Source organism: Anser anser (assembly GCF_964211835.1).
Source record: "Anser anser genome assembly, chromosome: 1".
In the NCBI taxonomy this organism is placed as follows: Eukaryota; Metazoa; Chordata; class Aves; order Anseriformes; family Anatidae; genus Anser; species Anser anser.
In genome coordinates, this window is record NC_139720.1 from 95,582,561 (window position 1) to 95,610,142 (window position 27,582).

Sequence of the window (27,582 nt, forward strand, 5' to 3'; positions counted from 1 at the left end):
GTATCTATATGAGCATATACACAAAAAATAGAATTTTAGAATCATGACATATACTTTACGTTTTGGGATGAATGGAAATATAGTCCATTCGGAAGGATAAATGCTTTTTTTCCCTTAAATTAAAGGAAGCTGTTTTTGCTTAAAGACATTTCTCCCAAATTACCCCTTTAAAATGAAAGTCTGAAATCTTAAATTTTGACAATTTCAAAACAAAATAGTCTGTCTTCTGAGTTTTTTTTTTTTTTAAGGTGTTTTCATCCAAATGCATTGGGTGTTGTCACAAATATTATCACTTGTCTTAAAGACTATATTTTGGAGGAAAAACAAGTACTTGAGGAGGGGGAAGAGGAGGAAAAGAAAGCCCTCACCACCAAAAACGGCAGCAGCTCTTACAGTGCAATGAGCGGTCTCCTTAGATGAAATCCAAGGACAGGTGCCACTGCAAAAGGTGGAGTAGTTGCTTTAGATAGAAGTAAAGCATGCTGAATAAGCAAGGAACCAATTTCACTTGCCAAGACTGATAGCCTTGACTTTTTATTGCCATTATAAATGATTTTTTTAGAAGGTCCAGTTGAGAATCTGGACATCTTTTCTAAGGTCAGGGGTCCAGCTGAAAAGCTTGTAAGGTCCTTCCCATCCTCTTTAGACAAGGACTTTTTGGCCAGACACCTTGTAGAAGTAGTTTCCTCAGTTGTCAGTTTTCCAGCGTTTTACAATTCTACTGAAGCTGGGAGAAAAAAAAAAAAAAAAAAAAAAAAAGTACCTTTCACTGGGAAATAAGTGTTCAACAGGAATTGTGAAAGAAATATGCTGCAGTTTCATGGTGGGAAGGTTATTTTTCTACCTGAACTATGATATAATAGTACTTTTAAGCTTTATATCATTCATCTTCCAGCCAGGACAGGATTGATCTTTGAGGCATAAATTTTTGTTCTGCCAGGACTGCTCTGAGTGAGAAGAGTGTGATTTAGAGCTGAGCTGAGAGCCAGGAGTGCTGCATTCAGTCCCTTGATGAGTTTACTTGAGCAGCTCTCTCTTTGGTTTTGTGTCATGTATGAAATGGGCTGAGACAGACATACAGTTGCTATTCCTGTCTCTGTAGGTTCCAGAGCATATGGCGCGTGAGTTGCCTCTTGGTGCCTAGGACACTGGGGACCCAGATCGTGGTTGTGACTTCCAATGCAAGTGATAAGCAATAACAGGAAACGAGGGATTTTTGGTCTTGCCTCTGTTTTGGAGTGACCTTGTTAAGGTCTTTGTATTCCTGCATTTAATCTGTAAAGATGGCCAGCTAAATCCTAGATGGGGACTAGCCACTGTAAAGGTGAAAGGGGTATCCCCAAGTCATTGTCCTGCCAGGAGAAGCTCCTGCTTACCTGATCCTGCTCTCCAGACAAGTCTCCTCACTTTGCTTGTACTGAAACTGGCCTGAGCATGACTCATGAGCCAGCAGAGGGAGGCTCTTCATGAAGCAGAAAGGAGCGAGCAAGTGGGTGTGGCAAGAGTAAAGAAATGGATGCACAAAGCAGCATAAGTATTACCTCTTGTTAGGGAGGATGTTTACCAGCATGGGAACACAAATGGGACAGACAGAAATCTTATTTAGAGGAGAGGAGAGGAAAACAGTGGTGGAAGTGTGTGTATGGGTGTAGCATGACAGTCCTGTACAGGGTGAATTAAGAGCTACTAAGTCCTGTATATTGTTCTGTTACTGGCATGGTAGTAATTTTAATGAAAATTTGCACAGGAAAAGGCTGTCTTTGATTTAAGAAACGAAACAAACAAACACCAAAACCCAGGCATTTCCTATGAGGAAAAACTGCCTAAATATTTACAGGTTAAACCAATATTTTGAAGTGAAATGATGATTTCTATTTCCCTGTCTTAAAGTAGTTCTGTTTTTCTTATTTTTTAAACCAAAATTTTAAAACAATTCTGTTTTAATTTGACACAGAACAAATCTTTTTGCATCTAACCAAAAGTGTAAGCTTGAAATGAGATTTTTCTATTTGCAATTATTTGCCTTAATTATCAGTAAAGGTAAAAGTGTTATCACTTGAATTTATTACTGAAAAAAATTGTTTTGGCTCATTTTTAATTACTAGTAAGTCATGCAATACAGTTTAGGCATAGATAATGTTTATGGATGGTTAAAATGAATAAATGTTTTGTTGTGAATGAATGGCTGCAGTGCTACACACTTACAACTTGGTTCTCAAATAATCCTGGCTTGCATGATCTCCTGCTGAATTTGAAGGCAGAAATGAAGTACAAAACGGCAACCACACGCATCACTCATAAAACAGGACACAGAAATGGATGGCCTCCAAGTACTACTGAAATCCTGCTTTATGATCATCTGTCCTTATTTGCAGGGCCAGTTGTAGGAGCAATAAGCAGGCAGCTGCCCAAGGTAAGCAGGCTGCTGCGAGCAGCGAGAGGGCTGCCTGCTGGGCCTGTGCCAAAGCCCTGCTGCTGCCAGAGGTGTGAGCGCGTGGCTGGCCTTGACTTCCCTCCTGCCATCAGCTGTGCAGCAGCTGGGGCTTCACATCACACAGCTCTTCGTCCCAGGTCCTTCGCTTCATCCCTGGTCGCTTATCCTTGGGCATCCAAACTGAATCAGTGTATACTGAGGAAAAGCCTTGAGCTGTCTCTGCCTGGCTCTGCAATAAACAGCCTCCAAGAGTTTGCTTCTCACTGCGTTAAACGGTGCTGAGGCGTTCATCACCTGCAGCTGCTGATCAAAGAGGAGGGAGACTTCCTTGACAATACCTCCTTGCAGATTAAATGGTGCGCGTTGCCTGAGTCGACCTAATTTTTCGCAGACTGCCATAAATCTATGCACATCTTTCTCTTTTTAGAATAGTATCTGCAGCTTTCCTTTTAAGATAAAAAGCTAGAAGAAAGTCAAGCTGACAGTAAAAATAATTCCTTATATGTATATACAGTTTGCATAAAATATATTCCAGCAATGTTTGTTCTGTCAGCTGGAGAAGAGCTATGTTTTTCATTTACACTTCTTTGAGTTTTTTTGGGGGGGCTGTGATGACATGCCAGACACTCTGAAAGAGACTAGGGAGCCTAGCCATCTCTGGGTTGAAGCAGTGTATAAACTGTTCCATTTTTGGTGCAGATCTAACATAAGAATGGAAGTCTTTGAGACGTCAGAAGAGAAACTAATTATGGTCATGAGTTTTGAACTGTCACCTTCTCTTGACAAATGGCTTGGTAATTGGAAGCAGTAGAAGAATCCATGCACTCTCTAATCTTGCTGGGGGGAAAAATGTCATCTATCGTCAAATAAATCTTTCCTCTTGCCAAATGACTGTTGAAATGAGGGTTCTCTAGCATTTGCTCTAGACTGTTTGGAAATAATAATCCAAAACACTGGCAAAGTGAGTTACTGTGTTTGCATTGTATATGTGCAGGAAGCTGTAAACAAAGTATCAGAAGAAAGGAATTGGAATTGAAAAAGTAGAGTAGCATTTGGAGCTCAGAGATGTATATTATATTCATTTTCTGGCTGCTGGGAGCAAAGGTCACGTTTGTCTGGGATGTCTTTTAACATTAGAAACTATCTGAACTATCTGGTGAGTACTTGAGGAGGAGCCTTTTCACTGACATCTGTACTTCTCTGGCAGTGATGGTGATGACTTGCTTACTTTCTGAACCAACTTCAGACTGATGCAAAGTGGGGTTGTAGACTTCATGTTGCAGGAAATACCATCATTTAAGTCATATGTAAAATTGAAGATGTAGCTGTGCTTTATATCATTTAATTCCACTCATTTCCCAAAATCTTTGTGTTTGCTATAGTTTTGTTATTTTTGTTTCTTGCAGTGGTAAGATCTGATTTGTCTGATATCCCTTGTTTCTTCTTTTCAGACTCTGTTTTGGATGTGAGTTATGTTTGAATTCTTCTAAATTCAGGTCTCTCTCTCTCTCTCTAATGCTCTTGTTATCTCTGTATTAAGCAGAAACATGTCTGTTTAAAGAAGCCCCCTTTGGAATCAAACATAAGGAGTGCTTTGGATGTCACAGGTGCTTTCTGTGTTTGATGCTTGCTAGAAAATGGCTTAAGCTGGAGTGTAGTCCTAATGGATTTAGTACGTTTCTGTTACTAATCATAGTTGTATAATAGGAGTTGCCACGTGGAGATCTGAGCCTTGTTGCACCAAAAGCTGCATCACCTGTGGAGAGGCTCTCAGTGCTCAGGAGTGGCTGGGAGATTGTCCTTGCTCCCTGACTCTTGCACACAGAAGAGTAAAGGCAGAGAGGGCAGCAGGTGGGAATGGTGCCTGGCTCGGGGCTGCAGGGCAGAGCCAAACTGTCCAGCAGTCAAGGGCAGTTTCTCAAAGGGTAGAAACACATAATATTCTACCTGCGGATGTGAGCTCCATTAAGAAATGTATTAGCAGGGACCAAAATGGACAGTAGCTCTAACTTCTGCTTTTAATGTTTTTTCATTCCCCGATTCATGTTTTAGTGGTTTTTATTTTAAGTTTTGAACATTTAGAAAAATCGTTAATGCTAACTGGGCAGTGTGCATTAACTGTCCTTGTCAGAGCTTGCTCTGCAAAGCTTATGGGACTTTTTACTGATTCAGCTTTAGAGCTGTTGTCTTTGAGTATAGACTCTCGTCTTTAACAGTGGAGATCCTACTCCGCTGAAGTGCATCAGGCATGCTGTATTTCCAGACTGATAGGCCTCATATCTTTACAGACCAGCCCTTCTTTGGAAGACTTTGAGCATGTGCAGGGTATCTATCTACTGGGGTATATTAGTCTGACATATTAGTTCACATTTCTTGGGAAATTAGTTTACATTGGGCTTGGGAACTGGAGCTTCAGACAGATGCACTGGTCTAAGCTGGTGTAAAGTTGGTGGAATTACAGCAGAGGCAGATCTGGACAACTGTTGCTCCTGACTTGTGCTCAGTGGACTTGAACAGACTGAGGGTGTCCGGCTTTTCTGGCCAGTTTAAGATGATTTCCATTGAGCTGTTTCATTAATGAAGCAGGTGCTGTTTTCCTCTGGAGAATGTAGTTTAATATTTTACCGGTTTTATCTGTTCTTTCTTCCCTCTGTAGGATTTCTCAATGAAAGTACCAAGCATAATGTTGAATTGGTGAAACTGAATCCAAAGGCTGCCTCAGGGATATGCTCACCTGCTCAGTCTTGATTGTGGCTGCACAGAGGTAGATGAGTTTGTGTTTCATGTAGCTAACATACCATGACTGCCTTTCTAATAACCTGTCCAATGGCATTTACTCAAAATCCAGAGTATTGTGAATGGGTGTGTATAGTTTCATTAATAAATAACATTGGTATCGGATGTGGTTAGCTGCAGGTTTCACTGCTTTAATACAGACAAACCAATTTACACATGGCCCAAGTTTGAGATCAGGACTGCCCAGCATCTGGAATGATCAGCTTTTAGCCATACTCTTCAGAGGGCTGGGTTTACCTTTGGCTTATACCTGGCTGCTGGCAGAGTGGATGTCTGTGTCCTTCACAGCTCATCTGGGGTCATGCTACCTTGGAGGAAGTTACATTACCTAATGCACATGTTAGGATGATGTTAGGAGGATGTTAGGACATGTTCCTGTAGCACACAAGCGTCTCTGGTGGTTGCTTAGATGAAGACAGTGTTCATCGGCTCCTGAAGACAGAGAAAATATCGGAACTGAAGGCAGCTACAGGATGGTCTGGAGAGCATGAGGGGAGCTAGGTGCCCTTCCAGCCCTGTGCTTTGAGCCGTGCTAATGAGATGGCTCCAGCCCTCACTGTGCTTGCCACTCCTCCTCTGCCCACCTGGTCAGTGTTCTGTAACACCCTACTGCCTTGCACAGGAAAGCCACGCTGACCTATGGAGCACAGGGACTCTCTGAAAGACTGAACAATGAAGACTAAGAAAGGAGCTCAGGGGTTGGCTGTAAGATTTGTTTATATGTTTGCTCTTGGGCAAAGCACAGTGTGGGAAGAGATGGATCTAAAAATAAGAAAGATGAGAACTTACCTACAGTAGGAATCACTAGAAAGAGGATGACAAGGAAAGCAGCAGAAATAAATGGGACAGCAACACAGGCTTGGAACAGAAGGTATGGTAGGAAAACCAAGGTGAAAGCAATCACTGAAGCTCCCTCTTCCTACATCATCTTAAATGTAATTCTACAGAAGGCTCACCTTGCTTTCACACAAAATGCAGCCTGCTTCCTGCAGAGTTTTGTGTAGGTGTGGAAGATCCATCCTTAGAGCTGCTTGCCACTTAGTGCTGTTTGAGGAAAGGGACAGTTGCCAGGAGAGGATTAGGGACACACACACACGAAAAAAATAATACTGGGATGTAGCCACATTTGCAGCATCTCATCAACATCAGAGTACAAGCTCAGCTCCTGTGAGAGAAAATGAGATGGCCTTTTGATTGAAGATTTGATTGAAGAGAGATGCTGACTGACCTCCAGTATAGGCCAGAGGTTTGGCAAAGGCAAAATACCAAGTCAGCACTCTGAACTGCTGCTATTTTTTTGATTCCATTAAAAGCTCTAAAACCCATTTTAATATTGGGAAAATACCTGCATTTTTAATAGGCTTTTATCCATCATAAGATCATAAAAGCTTTCAATGAACATCCACTGCCTCTGGGAAGGCTGGAGGGACTAACCTTCAGATTTCAGAGCCTAGGATGACAAATATGCTGACAGGGCTTTAAAATAAGTCACAGAAGAACAGACTTGCTTGCGAACCTAAAATAGGCTGTCAAGGGGAAACACCTTTGCATACTTGCTGGAAAAGCTCAAGACAAAAAGTCTGCTAATCACTGTGCAGCTGAGCTGCCCATTCAACGCCTTTGTGGAGTTAACCTGGAATGTCAGCAACAAGCAGATCTTAGCTAGCTAAATGTGTTTGTAATTATATATCTGTTACGTAGGTATACATTGTGGGCTGGTCTACAGTTGCTGGGAGGCTGCTGTACGCCTTTCTGGCAGTGCACAGCTGTAAGAATCTTACCCTGTATGTGTGATTGTGTCTAAAATGTCTGTAGCCATTACAAAATGAGGAGGTTGTTTCAGATGAGTGTTCCAGCACTGTTTCAATCTATGATTCTGTCTAGATACTGTGCACGTCTAATACAAAATTTATTTCAAACTGTATTTCAGAGATAGCTGGCATTCTAAAATCACTGCCCTCAATGAGGGTGGAGATGTTGTCTTTCTGCAGCCACCATTTATCAATGTTTTCAGTTGCAATTTGCTTATAATATCTTGAATGACATTTAGCCTCTGAAAGTGTGTGTGTGTGTATATATAAAGAAAAAAGGAGAGACTTCAGTGGTGTAAGCAACTTTGATTTATACTTGGGAATATTTTTTTAGTTTTCTACCTAAACAATGTAGTAGGACTTGCTGTACTTCAGACAAGTACTTGCTGACACTTCAGAGCTTCTGAGTTTCCTTTGTCATGAGTTTCCTTTACGCTTGCCACCTTAGAAATAAACATAAACCAGAAAGTGGTTAGCCACCCTAGCTAGAGATGATCTGCATGTTTAGTGAATGCACCACTGACCTAATGAAATCGTCAAATCTTTGTGACTTTTTTTCTCACTCCTGAATTTTTGAAGCTTCAAAGAAGTCATTGACTTACAGGGTTAAAAACCTTTAGTGAAAAGCTTTGAAAACACTTCTCTTGCTCAAAGCCTCCCTCTCCACCCTCAAAAATGAATTTTAGTGCAAAATGAGTGCTAGACACCACTGAATCAGAACACAGTTTTATAACAGATTTACGTGGGATTCCAATTCTACCTAAGAATTACCATTTGCATTATTTTCAGGACTGTAGTGAACCAAAGCACAAAGCAATAGAAAATTTTCGTAGAAGCATCCACAACTCAACTGCGTTGTCATTCACACAATCAAACTTTCTGCTTTCTAATGTTCCATGTATTTTTTCGTATGTTTTTTCCATTTCTTTTAGATATAGAAAACGTTTGTCCTCTGATGCGAATGTATGTACAAAATTGTGTGAAAAATGCATAAGATGGGTGCATATTGGATGGACTGCAATAAGAAAATGCTTACATTTCAGACAAAGTAGAGGTCTCTCTTCAGCAGATCTTTTTTTGGAAGTGATTGAGACTTGACATCTGTTTGGAGAATCCACTAAATAGAAAGTAGGCGACAGATGACATACTACTTGAAACTCTTGTGCAGTACTTAGGATATTTTCGAATTAGATGGATTGCTATACAAAACAGTAACAAAGACAAGAACCTACGGATTGCAGTGTTCTCCAAGATTCTTGAGAATGACTTGAAACAAAGACTCTTGCCCTGTTTCTAGGTCTGATGCTTACTAGTAGTTTATCAACAGATAGGCCAATCAACTTCTGTGTCTCACTTTACTCACTGCATGCTGGATATCTAAGATTTATCAATACCTGACTGCTGGTGTTGTCAGGAAATCTTAATAGATGTTCATTATGCAGCAAGATACAGTCAGGTAGGAAAGGCGATAGAAGTGTTACTAGGTTTTGCAGCTAGGGGGAGTAGAGACTCAAGGTTATTGACCTATGGGAAATCATGAAATTAAGGATAAATAGGTGTTTCCATTTGGGAACAGGAAAAAAAAAAAGAACTTCTGTTATAACTTTTTTTTTTTTCTGTCTTGTGGGGAAAAACCTGAACCCTTTTATATTAAGCACATTCTGGCTTCAGGTCTAGGAATTTTCCACGCCACTGCCAAGAATTTAAGGACAACTGGCATGCCTTGGTAAGGAAGTGGATTTGGTAAATTGTGATCATGCTGACTTGAGCAAGGATTCTTTGGGCTTTCAGGCTCCTGAAGTTGAAGTCCATGTGTTCAGCATCCTATTTCTTTGGAGGAATGCTACAATATCTGCTTTCCTGATGTCAGGGACCCCAATTAACATTACACCAATGTCTGGTGCTTTGTGGTTTTCTGTTAAACTTTTGGGGTGGTCTGAGCTTGAGGGAGATCTCTGGAAGCCTGTTGGAGTCCTTGTGGAGTCTCTTTAGAGCTTGTTTGGCTGCTAGGAAGGAACCAGGCAATGAATGAAGAAAAGCTCTCTCAAAGCTGTGATGTTTCTATATTTAATCTAAATCTTAGTGGATAGTGAAATATATATGAAATATATAATTTTCTTTGTTATAAAACTCATGTCAAGCTCTAATTACAGTTTTGGGATAATGCAGCTTCAAGTCAGTGCCCTGGTCTCCATTAGACTGACTTCAAGACAACACTGCTAGCATTCCCCAGCTTACCAGCAGGCCCTTAGCATTTTTCTGTCTGTACTGAATTGTTGAAGGGTGTTGCTATAGAACAGTTTCACACAGCTACTGAATTTCAGTGCTTGTATAATTCTTTGTGCATTTGTGTGGAAGAAGTAAGCCTTTACTTCATAAGGATTTGTAAGGCTGTTTGTTTGGAGATGCCTTGGGTGAAAGATAATGTGGGTGCAAAGTAATGGTAATAGAGGTCTATTGTTTCAGAACTCGTAGCAAAGGAATATTGGTGTAACAAAATGCTTCCATTTATTGTACTCTGCTAAACAATGGGTAACATAAGGATATGAAGAAAAACAATGGACTGACTTGAATTGAAAATAAGAGAGGAACAAGCTCATCTTAGCATTGATTACATAAATAAACATGGAGAAAGGGCTTATCCGCCTCTGGCAAATAGCTGAAATGTGTATTTTAAAACAGGACCTCTTTTTCTCCTCAGCAGAAAACATCCTATTTATGTTGTGAGCTTAGCTTCTCTTTGCTGCTCATCATATGGTTTAGAAGGAAGAGAGTATTATGATTTCAGTCACCTGAGCATAGCTGGAAAGTGTACTACACTGACATTGCAAGCACAGATTGAATTTCCAGCCTTGCATGTACCATCCCACCTTCTCAGCTGTAAAAGGGATAAAGCTTGTGAAGATTGCTATAGAAACACTATTGGCATCTTTACTGTTACAGCCCTTGGCTGCATTTCCTGGTAGTCACGAGTTGGTGACCACAGAGACAAACCCCCATGTGAAAAGTAGTTCAGTTTTATAATTCAATGTGGTGGTATTGACATGATCTAGAGTCAGACCTAGCACCTGATGTACTCTTTGTACAGAGTGTTCAGTCTGAACACCTTCAAAACTAGCTGTCCTCAGGATTCTCAACACTGTTCAATGGGTACCAGATAAAGGAGCAAGAAGGGAGATTCTCTATACAATCTAGATCAGTGCTGCCCAAAGCAGGCTGTGAAAACACCGAGACAAGATTGTGAAGCATAGAAAAAGTCAAGAGATCAGCAGCTCAGTTCATCCAGAGCGTATTTGTGTGGGGAGGTTAGTTCTAGGACCTTGAGCTAGGTCTAGACCTTCCAGTGATGTCCAAAAGTAGTATTGGCACGGATAGGTGCCCATGGGCTGGCCAAAAGCACTTCCTTAATGGTTAACAAGCTTCCAAGTGTTTCCACAACTCTCTGTGGCTTCTTATCTACAGAAGGTATGGTCATACCAGCAATAAGGGAGTAGAACAATTCTTTTAGCCTGTTATCAGTCCCTCTTTTATCAAACTCCCTGTATTATGGCTTGCTAAACAGAACTCTAAGTTTTTAGATGTGGATTGTATCGTTTCAATTGTTACGAAGGATTCTTTCTTGTTAGCAGTAGCAACCCAAGATGTCTTTTAGTCCGTATAATTCATTATCAGCACACAACGCATTCAGATATAGACTGTGTTTTCCTCATCACGTCACATATGGGACCTACTGTTCTTTTTTTCAGTGGAAAACTATCCTCCTGAATAGTTAACAGAAAGTAAAAAGAAAAAAAAAAGTGCTTTTGATGACCCAAGGACCATTTGTGGTTGTGTGACTGAGTAGATAAATTTTGCTTATGCTTAGCTAAGCAAATAAAACTAGTAGAGTATTGTCTCTGGGATAATAATAGCTTTGTAGAGGCTGGGATGTTCTGACACTGCAACCCTGCATCCCAGAGGAATCATGGGAGATCTAGGTAGTCACCCGGCTTCCCAAATGCCTACCTCTTCTTTCCATAGAAAGACTGAGTGGTGGAATATGCCTGCAGGGATTTATTTGCGTGCTTGGACTTTCTTCTTGACCTGTAAGCTTCACATCAGTTCAGCAAGTGTTTTCAGAATTAAGAAATTAAGTAGTTTAGGTTGTCATCTGGGAATTTAAACTGCAGGACTGTTTTCTGCCAGATGAGTTGAAAGTTAATGGGGCATCCACAATTTACACCAAAGAATCTGGCCTGCAGTAAGTAGAGACAGTGCTTTGCATGTCTGGAATAGGTTTATAACTGGGTGTTGTGGTTTAACCCAGCCGGCAGCTAAACACCACACAGCCGTTCGCTTACCCTCCCCCCTCCCTCTCTGGGATGGGGGAGGGAAACAGGAAAGTGAAGCCTGTGAGTTGAGATAAAGACAGTTTATTAAGACAGGAAAATAATAATAATAATAATAATGATAATAGTACTACTAATAATAACGTGTACGAAACAAGTGATGCACAATGCAATTGCTCACCACCCGCTGACCGATGCCCAGCCTATCCCCGAGCAGCCGGCCCCCCACCCCGGCCAGCCACCCCTATATATTGTTTAGCATGATGTCAGATGGTATGGAATACCCCTTTGGCCAGTTTGGGTCAGCTGTCCTGGGTCTGTCCCCTCCCAGCTCCTGCTGCACCCCTAGCCTGCCCGCTGGCAGGGCAGAGCGAGAAGCTGAAAAGTCCTTGGCCTGGTGTAAGCACTGCTCTGCAACAATTAAAACATCAGCATGTTATCAGCGCTCTTCTCATCCTAATCCAAAACATAGCACCCTACCAGCTACTAGGAGGAAAATTAACTCTGTCCTAACTGAAACCAGGACACTGGGTTACAGTTAGCTCTTTGTAATTCTACATGACTTGATCTAAGGCCAGGAAAAGAGAAGGAGCAGCTCACGTAAAAATGCGGTCTCATGCAGTATTATTTCATTCTTAGCGGTTCTTTTTCTTTCTTATCTTGCCTAGCTATATGTGGAGGATCACTGAGTGTACAAGCTTGCATTTGGAGACTTGGGAGGATGACTCTGGCTGAAGGAAATGTGAATCTTGCACAGCTATGGCTGTCCATACCACCCAGAAGCAGAAAGGCAGTCATTCATGCAGCGCTGAGTAAATTCACAAGAGAACTTGGCAGAGAAAAGGAGCTAAAGGTTAGTTGATTTGAACAATCTCAAGCTAGCACCAGTCACCCACCTGCTACCCCCATAAGATCTGAATTACTTCTTCTGAAGTATGGAAATACTTTCCAATAATCCACTTGCACAACAGTGGAAAGAAATCCCATAGGACTACTCAGCTAAAACAATCATGATTTTGGCAAGTGGAAACTACTGGACCAAATTCAGCAAGTCCTTCATTTGTGTTCTGCTAAATTTGTGCAGGCATCAAGGGGAATTTTGCTCGAGTAAGAGGATACTAATTGTATGATGCTGCTAAACTGAGTGAGTAATTCTGGATCTGGTTTCAGCTTGACTGCAAGAGCACCAGGAACGCTTGTCTGCCACAGGGATGACCAAGAAGGTGTAACTGGTGTTTGCTGAATAGTAAATCACACCAAGTGAATAGGCAGAAGGACTTGATTATGTCCCACAATCACAGCTGAACTGACAGATGAGGATTAGAGAAATAAATAGCACTGTATGTTTCATCCATAATATCTTTAGCTTGGAAAGAGGTCTGGCAGCATTTTTAAAATTATAGAACTTGGAAGGTGAGTGTTTTTGCTTGTGTTTGCTGTGCTCTAGAAGGTTTCCTTCAGGATCCCTCCTCTTCTGGTGCTGCTTGAAAGGACTGCTTTGTTGGTGGCAAAAACAAGCCCCAGGTGATATCAGATAAGTGGATATATCCAGACAGAAAGGGAGGCTTCATGGAGCCCTTAGAAGTACCCTTGCTTTGCTCCAGCTGAAATTCAGGATAGGTTTTTTGTTTACTGAAAAACAGTGAGATAGGGACCATGTCCAGGGGAAATTAATCTGAAATAGTAGAGGTGAAGGGGGAGAGGAACAAATTACAGCATAAGGCTGAACGAACTGCCAATGCTTTGCTGCAGGTGCTGTTAACTGGTGGTGGGCCTAGACCACAATGGTACAGACCCTCCTTCCTTTGACAAGGTGCTGTATATGAAGGGGATATGTATTTTCTGGGTGATCCTAGTTCATTTAGCAGCTTCTTTAAATTTGTAAGGAAAAAAAAATCTATGTTACTTTATTTGTTAAATATATTTTCAGTCCCAGAATTGCAAGCTTCCTAGATTTTTAAGGGTGTTCTTCCTTCCTTGTTTACTAAGTTCTCTAAGGGATGAACTAATTGTATTAGTGTAAGCCTGGGCACCTTTTAAACATTTGCTGAAAGGCATAACGTGGCTAGGTGGTCAAAAATAATCTTTCACCATATTAAGTTACAAATCAATCATACAGCTAAGTTGTGTTCCATTTTCTCTTCCTGCTCTTCTGTGAAGGTGGTGTCTGTACGTGTGTCTTCATTGAGGGCAGTGCCTGGCTGGGATCAGGACAATGCATTGAACACTGAAGCAACCTGCTTCATGCAAGAAAATTTCCATAGCCATTGAGTAAAAATGAGGTTTTGTTAGACCTTCCCACAGACACCCTCATGCAACAATTGCTTTGTTCATTGTGGCTTCCCTATTTGATGTATTTTTCCCTCCATTAGCCTCCTTTTCCCAGCCCACCGCTTTGTTGTATGTGTAAATGTCAAGTGGCTTTAAAAATGAATCAGAACATTATATCTGCCGCCCTCAGATATCTGATCACCTCCATTTCTGTACTTGCCCTCTAAAATGCTCTTGGTAATTACTTGTATGGGCTAAGTTGGACTAATTTAGTAACAGATCAGCGCAAAGTGAATTACTGGAACTTATTCAGTTCCTCAGTCAGATTTCAGACTTCTCTCATCTTAGTTGTAACAACTAATACGTATAATACCTCATCCCACACCATATTAGCATCAATGCCAGGATTTGGGGGGGTTTGCAAGAATCCCCTTTCCACATTTGGTCTTAAGTTACACTGAAATGCAAACTTTAAAAATAATAATAATTAAAAAAAAAAAAAAAACAACAAAACATTTTCTGGGGAACTAATCTTTAATTTCTTTAATTTTCAAGGTTTTTAAAGTATTTTTAATTAAACATGAGATTTAAGTATAACTTTAAAAATAATATAAATTAATATTAATTTTAAAAATTAAACACAAATCTAGATTATTGAAACAGGTCATTATTTCAGGATTTTGTGGAATAAGCAGTTTGTATTCTCAACTCAATTGTTTGGTAAGGTAAACATGAATTTGCAAATTGTTTTGGTCTACATGAGACCTTTTTTTGTAAATTTCAGCAAAGTTTAAACCACAAAATGCCCTCTTCATCTGCATAAGCAGCATTCTTTATTGGAGTAAAATAACAGCTCCTGGAAGCTAGAGCACATTCTGGCTTACTCAGTGAGACTGGAATTACTTGAAAAGTTCTGGACATTCAGAGAACTCCAACCCCATCTTTCCATCTCACTAGCCATGGTCAGTATGATATATGCATTCTATCACAGGGTGTAATTACAACTGGAGAGCTATATTAACCTTATAGTTAATTCCCCCAAAACTCAAGTGGAGGTGTAGGGTTGAATGGAGTCCATTTAGAGCTCCAGAGACTTCCTTGCTGCCTAGCAGGTAGTAGTTTCACGAAATTGGTGTGTGTGGTTTGTATGCAGTTTCCTGCTGTGTCTGGTGCCATGCTTAGTTAGCTGCTGTTTGTATTGTTGCTTATGAGCAGGTTTCAGAGAGGCTGTGCTGTGGCACAGCGTGCATTTGGGAGAGACAGGGTGGTCGTAACTTCAGGAGTGGTCTTAGAAATGGATGTGGCCTTCAGAGTTGGTTCCAGAGATGACATGGCCCTGAGGATACATTTTTGGGGAGCATCTGGGACTGGGAGGGAGGGCTTTGGGAGTAAATGGAGCCTTATGAGTGCATTTGGAAGATGACATGGTCTTGGAAGCAGTATTAGGAGTGGGAATGACCCTCGGAAAAAATGCAGTCCTTGGAGTGCTCTTAGGGTGTTCTTGGACTGACTTTGCCTAACAGTTTGGGATCTTGACTTGCGTCTTGTTAGGGCTGGCACCTTTGGCTGTTGGAAAGCCCTTTGTTGACATGTCTTATGTCTGATACTTTCATGGCATTCTGTACCCACTGGAGGTCAGTCCTCATCTTGCAGTGAGCTGTAGTAAGCAACTAGCAGAAGAGAAGCAAAATCGAGCAGATGTTACACTTCTGATTTCAAACCCACAGTGCACTATAAATGTTGCAATGAGATCTCTTGAATTCATTTGTCATCACATACACCGTACAAAACCAGACAGCAACACCAGTTGTTCATAAATTGCAGATACGTGTATTTGTACATACTTGTACTATACATTTATCGCTGTTTTGAGCTCATGGATAAGCTCTGGCTGAGGGTGAACCCTGAACTCGTCAGACAGCTGGTGCAATGTGGTTGAGAATTCTTGTGTTCCTCTTGGCTTAAAAACTCATGTCTCATTGTTGTGCACAGTGAAGATACCAAGCCAAAGAGTGACCAGGACAGCTGTGGAGTGGAGTTTCTGGTGGTTTCTGTGTCAAGGCAGAGAAGAAAGTGATTAACATGAGCCCCCTTTCATGGAGTTTGTGCTGTTGTACATTGGTCAGGTCCCTTTTTTACCAAAACAGGTAACGGAGTGGTGGGAAAGGGGTTACATATATAGAAGATGTAAATTTTGTTGACAGAGAGCCACCTCTTTCCTGTCCATTACCTGTTAGTGACCACACTGTGAAGTCTTTTCCTGCTCAAACCCTGTTGTGGTTGAAGTTCTCTGAAGTAAGTTTTATTTTAGTGACTTTTCTGCTGTACTGTGCTGTCTAGATTTTGGACATTGTACATAAAGAGTCCCACAGAGGCACATAATGACAAAGTTATCTCCTTGTCCAACAGACCACTGAAAAAAGAGAACGGGCACCCAGGGAAAGCAAGTCTTGTTAATGGAAACAGCAATGAGGTACCTCAGTCACAGCAGGCTGTATAAGTCAATGATCACTCTCAATGATATCTTTAGAAGCAGCTCTGCAAGAGGTGTACCGCATGTTCCCCGTTGTGGACTGGAACTCATCAAAACTTTTCTGCTTTCTCCTGACCTCCAGGAAGCCCAGGCTGATACCACAAAGTGCTTTGGCCAGCTGAGGGAAAGTGCAGAAGACTCTCACCTGCAGAACATAACCATCTCCCCAAGTCACCTCAGGAATCACACCTTTGTGTAGGGACTCTGTTAGATAGCCACAGGGAGGTTGGTGGGGCTTCATGTCTGCAAGCTCTCTAAAACATATTTTGTTTGGTTTCTGGAATTCCAGACTATCAGCTGAAGTCCTGAGATCTCTTAAATGATTTCTGAGATGAAATAAACAACCCAATTATAATCCTACTGAAATCCTTAGCTGTAACCACAAAGCTTCTTCCAAGATTTTCTGATAACTTTCTTACCATTGTAGTTCTAAAGGCTGAATTTAAACATTGTTTCATTCGCTGTGAGTAGTCAGAACAGGAAGGAATCAAAAATTTGAGTCTTAAAAGTGAAGTTTACACCGTTTTTTTATCCAACTTAATGTATTTTCATTTAAAAAGTTAAATATGAGCCCCTAAAATATATACCTTAAACTAAAATCCTTATATTATTTTTAAAAGTGATTTACTAGATCAACAAGCTCTTGTGAATGTTGATACATCCAACACAGCTTTTTATGTAGAAAATCAGAAAAAAACATCTGTACTTACGAATTCCGGGTTTATCAAAAAGGCAGTATTTGGAAGGGTTTTATCTCACCTAACTTTAGATGTAGAAAAAAGTGGACTTATTAAGTGCATCAGTTACTGTAGTGTCACTTTTTAGCAAATGGAATGAAATTGGAGCTTTTAGGCTGTTATCTGACATCTAACTTGATCTATCTTAAGTTCAGTCTGAGAATTAGATCATTTCTGTCCTGGAAGCATCTGTTTCTCTCTGACTTCAGAAGAGAGTCTAGCCAAGCAGTTCAGAATGTTGCTATCCGCTTTTGTTGTAGTGACTGCGCATTAACATTTCTCAGGTTAAGGCTATTCCTGTGTAATTATCAGGCTTTGAACTAGATGGAATTTAAATTTCATGGTCTCTACTGTTTTAATCCATTCCTTAGGTCATCATCTATGGCACTAGACTTTGCAAATTGGAAAACAGAGGAAAAAATTATGAAAAATGGCTTTAGGGTGTTGTGATTTATTATATTTTAAATGGAACTCTCTTTTCCTTCCAAATGCAATTTGACGTAAACCATGACTAAAAGTGTCAATTACTATCCAGTAAATTACCACTTAACTTTTTTCTAGCATAATAAAAATCTAGAAATAGAGATTTGCAGTATTTAGTAGGTCCTCATGAGAGATGCTCATGTTAGAAAGCCTTAAAAATCAACCCTCAACAGGCCAGCACCTTAGAAAAGACACCCTAAGGTTAGTAGCAGGTGAATCAGCAGCTCATGCTGTGGCAGTTCCTGATAAGTGCGTATTTACTGATAGTGTTAGGATAACCCTGAAATCAGGTTGTGGCCATAATAAGAGTCATTTTCTTAATACACTGCATAGAGAGGCACTGAGCAATACAGGTCACTTGAGGATTTTTGTAAGGCAATGTTGGTCCCACTGGGGAAACAACACAGAGTAGGGCAATTCTCTAGTGATCTGAGAGCAGCAGGCATGTAGGAGTTGGCACCAAGGTGGACATCAGGCAGCAGGTGTTGGGAAAGATACAGGTATTTTTCCCCACTGAGGAGCCTACGGTAGCCTCATCTTGCAAGTATATTCACATGTATGCACATACAAATGATTGCCTACAAGTATATGCGATCTTACTCTCACTCACTCCAACACCGGTCTCAGGGAGGCTTCAAGTCCTTGTTCTTATATTTTTATTCACCTTTTGCGGAAACTGTAACCTCAGTGTAAAACTAAAAGGCTCAGAAAACCAGAGACAAGGAGAAAGTTTTCAGATCTATCTCAAGTATTGTGAGACTAAAAGGTAAATAGCTTTTGTGGTCTTTTCTCTTTTCAGTTTTTAAGGGTTTAATGCAAGAAATATTCAATATGATATAAAACAATCAGCCCAAATCAAGTGAAAGCCACTGCACAAAAATGAACAATTAAGGACATGTACTTGTATTTTGGAGTCTTTTTCTTGTGACGGGTGCAGCTTCTTCTTTGCACAATGAACATGTGATAATTTGGTCTGAAATCTCTTATTCTAAGACACAGCCTGACAGAGGAAACACAAAACTTCACTACGAAAGGGCCTGCTGTGCAACTCTGTTTTCTTTGCTCTCTCTGAAAGAGCATAGTGGAGGAAACAAGCAGAACTTCAACCAGAGCACATGCTCTGGAAATGTCTCAGATAAGCCTCTTGAAGTTAGGAGGTTAATTTAAATGGCTTCCCCATACTTGTGTTAGGGTAGTTGTTTACTGTTCCATAAAACAGGCTTCTCAAACTTCCTGGAGATCAGGTGCTGGAAAGTGTGCCCATGTTTTGCTCTAGTCATGTTGTAGATGGGATCTTGTATGGGCCGATATATTCTCTTTCTAACTATGGCGAAATTAATAGCAGAAGAGTGAGTTTGCAGTACTTCCTTTCCTGTTTGGAGTGTAGAAGTGCATAGGCAGATTGTATGAATGTGGAAACACTATTTTTTTTTGTTAGTGTGAACATGCTGGTTTTTTTTTTTTTTGATGTTTTCTAGACCAGAAGGTGAGAAGGATAAGGAGAAATAGGTTTTCTTTACTGCTTGGGTGTTAGCTCTTTGTTGTGCTATTTCCTCTCTCTCTGCTGCCTTTAACTCTCAGATGAAACAGGGGAAAGGTAAGCCATGATATGACAACAGAATGCTGTTGAAATTTTTTGTACAGCCTCTGTAGCTGTTGTCCTGGCAGGTTTGTTCCCTTGTTCTCAGACGTCCTAAATCAAAGTACAAGTTGAGGGTAAGGGCGGCTGGATAGGATGGAGTGGGAAACAGCAGGCATAAATAGCTCTTGGTAAGTGCACAGGCATCGTAGCAGGCAGTAAAGAGAATCAGAAGAGTGCCCTCAGAAGAGGTCAAGTATTTCTGCAAGAAGAGGCTTAGATATGCCTAGAGAGCAGATGGGCTTACTCAAGCGTGCACCCGTGATGTCACTCATCATAGCACTACCAGTCTTATCCATGGATGCAAATCAAATGCTCAGCTGAAACTTGGATTCTGAATTACTGATGACCATTTGCATTATAGTGATTTCAGATGTTTTCCATTTGTTGATTCCTAGAGACTTGCTAGTGCAAGTATAGCTTAGGGCCTCCGGGTTTATGGCACATCTTTTGGGCCTCTGTTGCCCCAAGGTGATTAGAGACTTGCTCTAGCACACGTGATACAAAACAAAGGTAATAAGGGAGCAAGTGAGCTGTTTAAAGACTTAATAAGGGCTTAATGCAGCTACCTCATACCACTTCTCTCTGTAACAAATCCAAGCCACTCTTTTCTTAGTTATTTCCCTACCTTTCCCCTTACCTTCTACTGTACTGGCTTGCCATAAAATTTGAATCAGTATCTTTGGCAGCAAACCTCAATAACGTGGGTGAAGTAACTAATTCTTTTGCTATTTAAAATACAAGGTTTAGCTTTCCCAGTGCATTACTCTGCAGGGGTGAGAGAAGGAAAGTATTTGTATTTGCTGAATTAACATGCCTTACTTTTCATGCCATGGAACAATATTTGTCAAAATAACATCACTGATGCATTAATATTTGTACAGAGGTACCCAGTCCTCTTCCATTTTCTCCTTCCCATGTAGGGTCTTGAACAACCTGTTAAAATATGATTGATTAATGAAAACCTCCAGTGTAAAGTAATCCACAAATGGTGGAGTCAGGAGGCATGTAGAAATCAAGGAATATCCCAGCTCATCACAGGGGGTTTGGGATTGAGTTAATGGTTAATAATGGTTTCAGCAAAAGCTGATTATAGTAAATCTAACTTTCTAGTTCCTTAATTATAAACAAACAGAGAAAATAGTACAGCTGCAGTTACATAATTTGTTGCCCAGGAAGTATTTTTTTTAATGCAAAAAGCTGCTGTGCACAAAGGGATAGTGTGTCCTGTCTATCTCTAAATATAGCGAAGCTATGAATGTTTACAGTAGTTGAGGGTTTGTCTGCTGTGCTCTCTGCTGTCTTTCTCTGGTGCTAAAGGTCTATACGCAGCACATCCTTTCAGACCCTTCAGAAACTCTGTATGGCAAATGAGAGATGGATGATTTTTTCAAATACTGTTGCCCACTGATCTGCCACGTATATTTGGAGAGTCCTTTCTGGCAACAGGAACCACAGATTGTACAAAAGGAGTCAAAGAAAATTAATGTTTGTATTACAGGCCACATTCTCACAGAAGATGAACTGGGAAGGGAAGCAGTCACCTTGAGCCCCCTGTTCTTTACTTCATTTGGAGAAGAAATGGGTGGGCAGCCAGGTGAAAGGAGGACATCAGTGCAACCACAGCCCCAGATCTTCAGACATACCCTGGAGCCTTCTATTTTCTAAGTGAGATGTTTCCCAAGGATGTTATGGAGACTGTGACTGGGGTTCTTACTTGCCTCCATCACAGCAGCAGCACTCTAGTTCTTCATTTTGCACTTGCCTTTAGTGAGTGTGTGTAAAGCAGGTTTCAATAATATTTTCCATTCTTTTTAAAGCAGTTGGAGAGCCTCAGGGAAAAGTGCTGGGCAGGAGCAGTACTATTACATATAAGCCTCCAGGTTATACACAGCTAGAGATGACAAAAATAGCACACAGCTGGGACTGTGCTAAGGACTGGGGTAAGGAATGGGAAGGGAAGGACAGGAAAGTCCCTGGGGTTTAATGGCTGAGTAGGAAGAGATGTTGTATGTACTGGCCACCCACAATAAACTTGCAGGAAGGGCAGAGGGATCATTACAGATCTTGCAACGTATACCAAGCAAGATGCAATAATTAAGTAGGATGATTCATTCTTAGAAACTATTATTAATCACTTTATGAACTGTGATGATGATAAGCAGGTATAAAATATTAACTGCTATGTGATGTTTAATTAATACATCCTCAGGTTGTGATTCTCCTAATTAAAAAAATGCCTATTCACTTCAGCAAGATTAATTCCAGGATAAGGTACTACTGAGTATGAGCAAAAGTTGCCAAAAGCAACTTTTTAGTAAGTTCTGGTCCAGGATGAATTTGATCCCTGGGGTTGTTTAAGGAAAGGTTGGACGTGGTGCTTAGGGATGTGGTTTAGTAGGTGATATTGGTGGTAGGGAATGGTTGGACAACATGATCTTGGAGGTCTTTTCCAACCTTAATGATTCTATGATCAGTGGGAGCTGATAGTATTCTTCTGAGATAAATTACCATAGAAATGCTTTTATAGGTGACCTGTTTTTGTAGCCTGCTAGTATTGTGATGATGCTGAAAGGAACAGAATTGTTTCTGTTGTCTATAACATGAGGGTCTGGGGTGTTCAGTTAAAATGAATGAACAGTGATTTGTAAATTGTCATATTCCAGAAACATCTCAGTGTTTCTTTCTTCCTTTGGAACTCTTTTTAGCAAGGTTGTTGTAACATCTATTTTTTTCTAGTTGTAGCTGTTGACAATTTCAGCAAGAAGGTGTTGCTCCACATAATGAAGGCTCATCAGCCTGTCTTGGCTTGTAGTGTAACATATACAGCCATCCTTCTCTTCCATGCCTGAGCAGTAGCACTGCTTTAAAACCTTCTCTCTTGGATAGTGAAAACTAAATGAGTTTCCCTATGCAAGACTAAAGCCATGATAAAACATGAGTCCCAAGAGTCAAATTTGGCCTGCAAATTAGACCAGGGCAGGGAACTGTAAAGACTGGCTTTTAGAGGAATACGATTTTATTTCTGTAGGATAGTTTGGAAGTGTTATAATTTCACATGCATCACCAAGATGTTATCTGTAATGAAAAGCCCACATTTTAGATAATGCTGACTACATACGTGTGGGTAGTACAAGAGAAGGTTTATTCCTGGAGTACCTGTGCCTATACTTCTCCACCCCTCAAGTTCCCCAAACACCAGGAGTTGTCTCTCTTTATTGAGAGCTCTTCTGTATCTACTTCTGATAATGTGACAGGCTTCACACATCCCTAGGGTGACTGACAGTACCTAAACTTTTGAAGAAAGATTGTCTGAACTGAGGGGTTTTACCATTGAATCTGGTGTATTTCAGCCCAACATCTGATTGTTTGATGACAATCTGAGTCATGAGTTGGAAGTAGTGTCAGCTCTAGCTGGTTTGCTCAAAAGGTCTCCAATTTGTGCTGTCATCTTAGTACCTGTTTCAATAGTCTTCATCTGCGTTATGTACAAGCAGACATGTACCATTTGATTCCAGGCTCATAGTAGCTTTATTAAAATCCAAAGCTTACTATTAGTAGAATTTATCAAGTTTAAAAATGTAAGAGACATTTACACATACATATACAAATTCCCTGCCCGAGAGAACTAAGTATGAGTTCGTGAAGTAAAGACTCCAGCTATGGTTCATTCTTGCTTATTCAAAGAAAAACAAAGGGGAAAAACAAAACAAAATATATTTTTTCAATTCTGTCCCAAATGAAGGTGAAAGCAACTTCACAGAAGTCAGTGAATAGGACAAGTCTTCCAAAGTACAAGTCTGAATAGGGTTGCGTTCTTAAAGTTATCCTGAATTACCCCAGGTCATCCCTTGGTGAAAGTATCCATACATCACATGGGCCCGAGACTAAAGTCAAAGCTAATAGTGCAATACTACATATAAAAATAAAAGGCCCGAAGATCCCCTTCTTAAATACTGCACTGATCAGGCTATAGCCCGAAGCATTATATTATCCTTCTTACAGTTTATATAGGTATGAGTAACCATACAATTATATAGAACCTCCTGAAACCCAGCACTCAATGCAGAACATTGACCTCCATCATCACAGAACTGTATACTTATCCATCTCTGTGAGAGGTAATCTATTCTATAGCATGTGAAACAATCTGCCGTTCACCCTCAAATGCTATATGGGTCAGGACAGCAAGGAAGAGAAGATACCTACATTCAGTTGTAAATAAATATTGACAAGCACTTCGGAAAATAAACAGTGTAACAGAGTCCAGCTATAAAATTAAGTCAGCAGATATTCAGCCAGTGACGAATAGATTCTGATGAGTTCATGTTTGTTCAGAGAATTTATTGCCAACAAGGACTACAAGCAGATACTAAGGCTTTCTTCCCTGGTATGTGCAGCACTGATGATGATTCCATTTTGTTGGTCTTAGATGCTTGCCTGGGACAGGGTTATTTTTTTTTGGCAGTACGTTTTTGGTCTATTCTCTTCATAGCAACCTGCACCCATTTCTGATCAGGGTGTACGCAGATCTTGATACCTTTTGCAGTGATAAACCTGCAGGAAGAAAAAGTCAGACAGCAATTAAATTCTGGCCTACAAAGCCAGGCTTGAAGTGCTACTTTTATGCAGAGCATGAGGACCTGTATGGTAAAACCATATCACACGCTTGAGTTTGTAATAGTTACTTGGTATAACAGTGCATAGTAACATCAGTTCCATATCCGTGGCATAGGTATGTATGTAGCATATATGGTCATATGCATATATGGTGATATTCAATTAAGAAAAAGGAGCAGGTCCCAGATTTGATTAAAAAGCATGTGCTCGTGAAATCAAGAGACCAAACGTCTCCTAGCAGAAGTCATAGTTAATGCAAACTCTTTCACGTGATCTTTCCCCTTGGCTGAGTGCACTGGGCTTCTGGCTTTACCCTACCCCCTCACTGAGATTTCTTCAACTTTCTGGGCAGAAAGATGTAACTTCAGTGAGCCTTTTACCAGCATTCGTGAACAACATGTGTTCAGGCTCTCCAGGATCTCCCCTTTGTCTCCCTCACCTCCTCAGTTGCTGATTTACTGTTTCATGTGGGAACTGGAAGGGTGACTTGAACTAGCCTGATTTAGCAAGTTGGGCTTTGAAGTGTCTTCTGATGCCATTTTCCTTTTGATGGTAGCTTGTTTGCATAGGTGAGTCTGAAAGTGGACACTGCGCCAGATACTTACATGACAGCATTTAATGGAACTTGTTGCTTTTCATAGTTGACAAGCTGTCTGATGTCCAGTTTCTGTGTAGATAGAGTAACACAAGCAAATTTGCGCATTGGTTGACTTCCAACGCTTCCTACAAGGAGAAAAGTAAACAGAGAAAAAGGTGGTCAGTACTATATTCACATTTAACCGTAAAAACTGCTTTTAAATTACAAATTCCAGATGATTTCCAGCTATGGTTAGAACTGGGGTGTCTCATGAGATGTGCAGCCAGAATACTAATTATACAAAAGAGCTCAAGGTGTGTTTTGTGAGACTATCTCTGAAGTTTCATTGGTATCATCATGATTAGGTCTGTATCATGTGCACATAAGTGCCCATATGGAGTAATGCACCTTTACTAGGTAGATTTCAAAATGTTATCTAAATGTGGATCAATATAATTGCCCCTACTTTCCGCACAAAGGAAAGGAAAGCAAGGCTACTTGTCTCACACTGGGCATCCAAAGCTAGCCTAAAAAACAGCAACAAAAAACACTGGAAATATAGATTTAACTGGCAGAATGCCTAGTATTTGCATACTCTTGCTACAAGTCTAGTGTTATGGGTAGTGGAGTGCTACCTAATCCTATATTTTCTTCATCATTTAGATATGTTTCAAGGAAATGCAATGGAAATTAATAAGGAGGCAGCATCAATATAAAATTCTTTGTGCAACTGTCATGTTGCGTAGTAATAATGAAAAATGGCAGCTCATTTAAGTGAGATGGAGTGTACGTATATATTACTGGAAGCCTTTGCTTGATAATTTCTGTTTTTCCCCCAGCTTTCAAAGACAGGTTTGGGAAGGTGCGATGAGGACAAACAGAACGCTGCTGTATTCTGAGGTTTATTTTAGAGGAATTTATAGAGAAAGTGTCTTGAAGTCCAAGAGCTGCTCAGGTACAATTTGCTAAGTACAAAACCTGCTTCACATAATCTCATTATCTGAGAGTTTTTCTTTGTTTGAAGCAGTTGCAATAGCTGAAGTAAATGCATTTCGGCCTCTGCAGAAGCTGTGGCATGGCCAGTGCATGGGTACTGGCAGAGCTGCTAATTCTTGGGATTTTCATTGCCTGAAGGAATATCTCTTCTGAACTTGTATTAGTCACGTGCAATGCCATATATTTTCTTGAGATTCAGTGTAAGTACTGCATTGCTCAAATTGTTTTTTCAAAATGTGATGTTAAAGAGTTCAAAGATAGTCAAACAATCCTTAGTATCCCTGAAAATATTCTCTTCTACTAAGCCATTTCCAGGAAATGCACACAAGGAATACCAGCAGAGCTTCTGTAAACCTGGCAACAAAACCAAAGTTTTCGCTGGCACAAAATCTGCACCTATAACTACCCTTTTTTCCCATTCTTCTCCTATCCTTTGTCATTCCTCCTTCTAATCCTTTTTCTATCCCTTGCACACCATCCCAACATAATGTTTCAGGCTTGGGTAATATTTATGACAAATCAGGCATCCTGGAGCATGGCAGTACAAAGTGCCAGTCTGTGGTACTAAGGCACATTGCTTCGATGGACAGCAGTAGCACTAGTCAATCTATGAAAATGTAGCATGATCCAGCTATAGGGATACTAAGACAAAGTACTCAGCATGTAGCTACATAATCTTGTGAATGCTTAGCAGGTCTTAGTTTGGTTTTGGTGTGGTTTTGTGAAGATGCCTTTTCTGGGTGTTTATATCTGCATGTTTTTGTGGGTTTGCATATGACTTGCATATGAGTGTTTTCTGTGATTTTTATCAGCTTGTTTGCGTAAAGCTGATTATAAGTGTACGTGTTTGTGTGTATGTTCTACATGTAGGTCTTCTACAAGATGCAAGTGGGTTAATCCGAAAGTCATAAATGTCACTACAATACAACCCCTCTTGAAACATGGCTAACAAACATGGTTCATTTCAGTGCTCATAAATGTTCTTAAACAAGATATTAAATTGTATGAAATCAGTAGAAGAGAGAAAACCTTGTATAGATCCCTTGCTTTCCTTTACACTTTTTGTTCTTAGTTTGCCTGTCTGTATCCAAAATATTTGTCTAGAAACAAGCATGTGGGTAATATGCGCTACAGAACTGGAAGAACTTCTAACAACTGGGGACATTCAGTTGATAAAGGCTTTATGGTTTCAGAAGGACACATTAAAAAAAAAAAAAAGTAGTACACCTATTTAAAGGAAAAGAATAAATCTGAAGCTGATTCAAGAAATAATGTATAAAAATGTTGTTAATGCATATGGCACCAGTGAGATTAAAAGATGTCGCATCTTCAAGCTTCCACAATTTTGAGAGATAATAAGGCACAAAAACCCTGTAAGAGTACTAAGGCATAGAAATTCTCTTTGCGTTAAGGCAGAAGCCAAGCACTAATTGATAAGACAGCAGATGAGATCTCCCATAAATTCCCTCATGCTATAGCTGCCTTTCTTGTAGTTCTGATCTTGGTTTCTCGCAAGTGTGATCTTATGAATCAGCTCTGAGAATGAATCCTGCCTGAATGCGACAGCGCACTAGTACAACATGGAGCAAATCCTGTCTTCCTCTTAGGTTGCAAACTTACCTTTTGCTGTGTGCACGGTGAAGACACCAAGCCAGAAGATGACCAGTATAACTGCAGTATGGAGCTTCATTGCTGGTGGCTTCTTTGTCAAGGCAGAGAAGAAAGTGGTTATCGTGAGCCCCCTTTCACAGAGCTTATATATTGTCACTCAGTGGTCAGTTCTTGTGCTCGCTTATTGGGGCGTCATGGTGGGGTTGACTGTCAGTGGAAAAAATTGAGTGGCAGTACTTTTTCTGGTGACAGAACCACCTCCTTCTCCCCACCCATTCTTTACTAGCCCCCCTGTGAAGGCTTTTCCTGCTCAAACCCTGCTTGTGGTTGCACTTGCTTCTTTGTTGCAAGTTAGGTTTATTTCAAGCTGCAAAAAGTGAGAGCTCTTGTTCTGTAGTGGAAACCTTTAATAAGTGTTCCTGTCCTTTCACACCTCGAGCTACAGAACTGCAGCTAAGTCCCACCACAGAGGAGAATAACATTCAGAGTTACCCCTTTGACCAATGGACCACTTGAAAGGGGAGTAGTGAGCTAATAGATGATGGAAACAGGAAAAAAATGGCATTTTCCATAGTAGCTATAGATTGTTGGTCACTTGAACGTGCAACTTAACATGTAGCTTTCACAGAATCACAGAATGGCTGAGGTTGGAAGGGACCTTTGGAGGTCATCTGGTCCAACTCCCCCTGCTCAGGCAGGGTCTCCTACAGCCAGTTGCCCAGCACCATGTCCTAGAGAGCTTTGGA

At 40.5% G+C, this 27,582-nt stretch overlaps 1 protein-coding gene across 1 annotated transcript; it reads right to left on the reverse strand.

Moving 5' to 3' along the window:
- Positions 1 to 20,959: 20,959 nt before the first annotated feature.
- Positions 20,960 to 26,989, reverse strand: LOC310892251 (lymphotactin-like). The gene is made up of 3 exons (XM_083819721.1): positions 26,846 to 26,989; positions 24,258 to 24,375; positions 20,960 to 23,589 (listed from the first exon to the last, which is right to left on the reverse strand). Exons 1-3 carry the CDS (start codon positions 26,913 to 26,915, stop codon positions 23,484 to 23,486), a joined length of 294 nt encoding a protein of 97 aa, XP_083675847.1. The 5' UTR covers positions 26,916 to 26,989; the 3' UTR covers positions 20,960 to 23,483.
- Between the last annotated feature and the right edge of the window lie 593 nt (positions 26,990 to 27,582).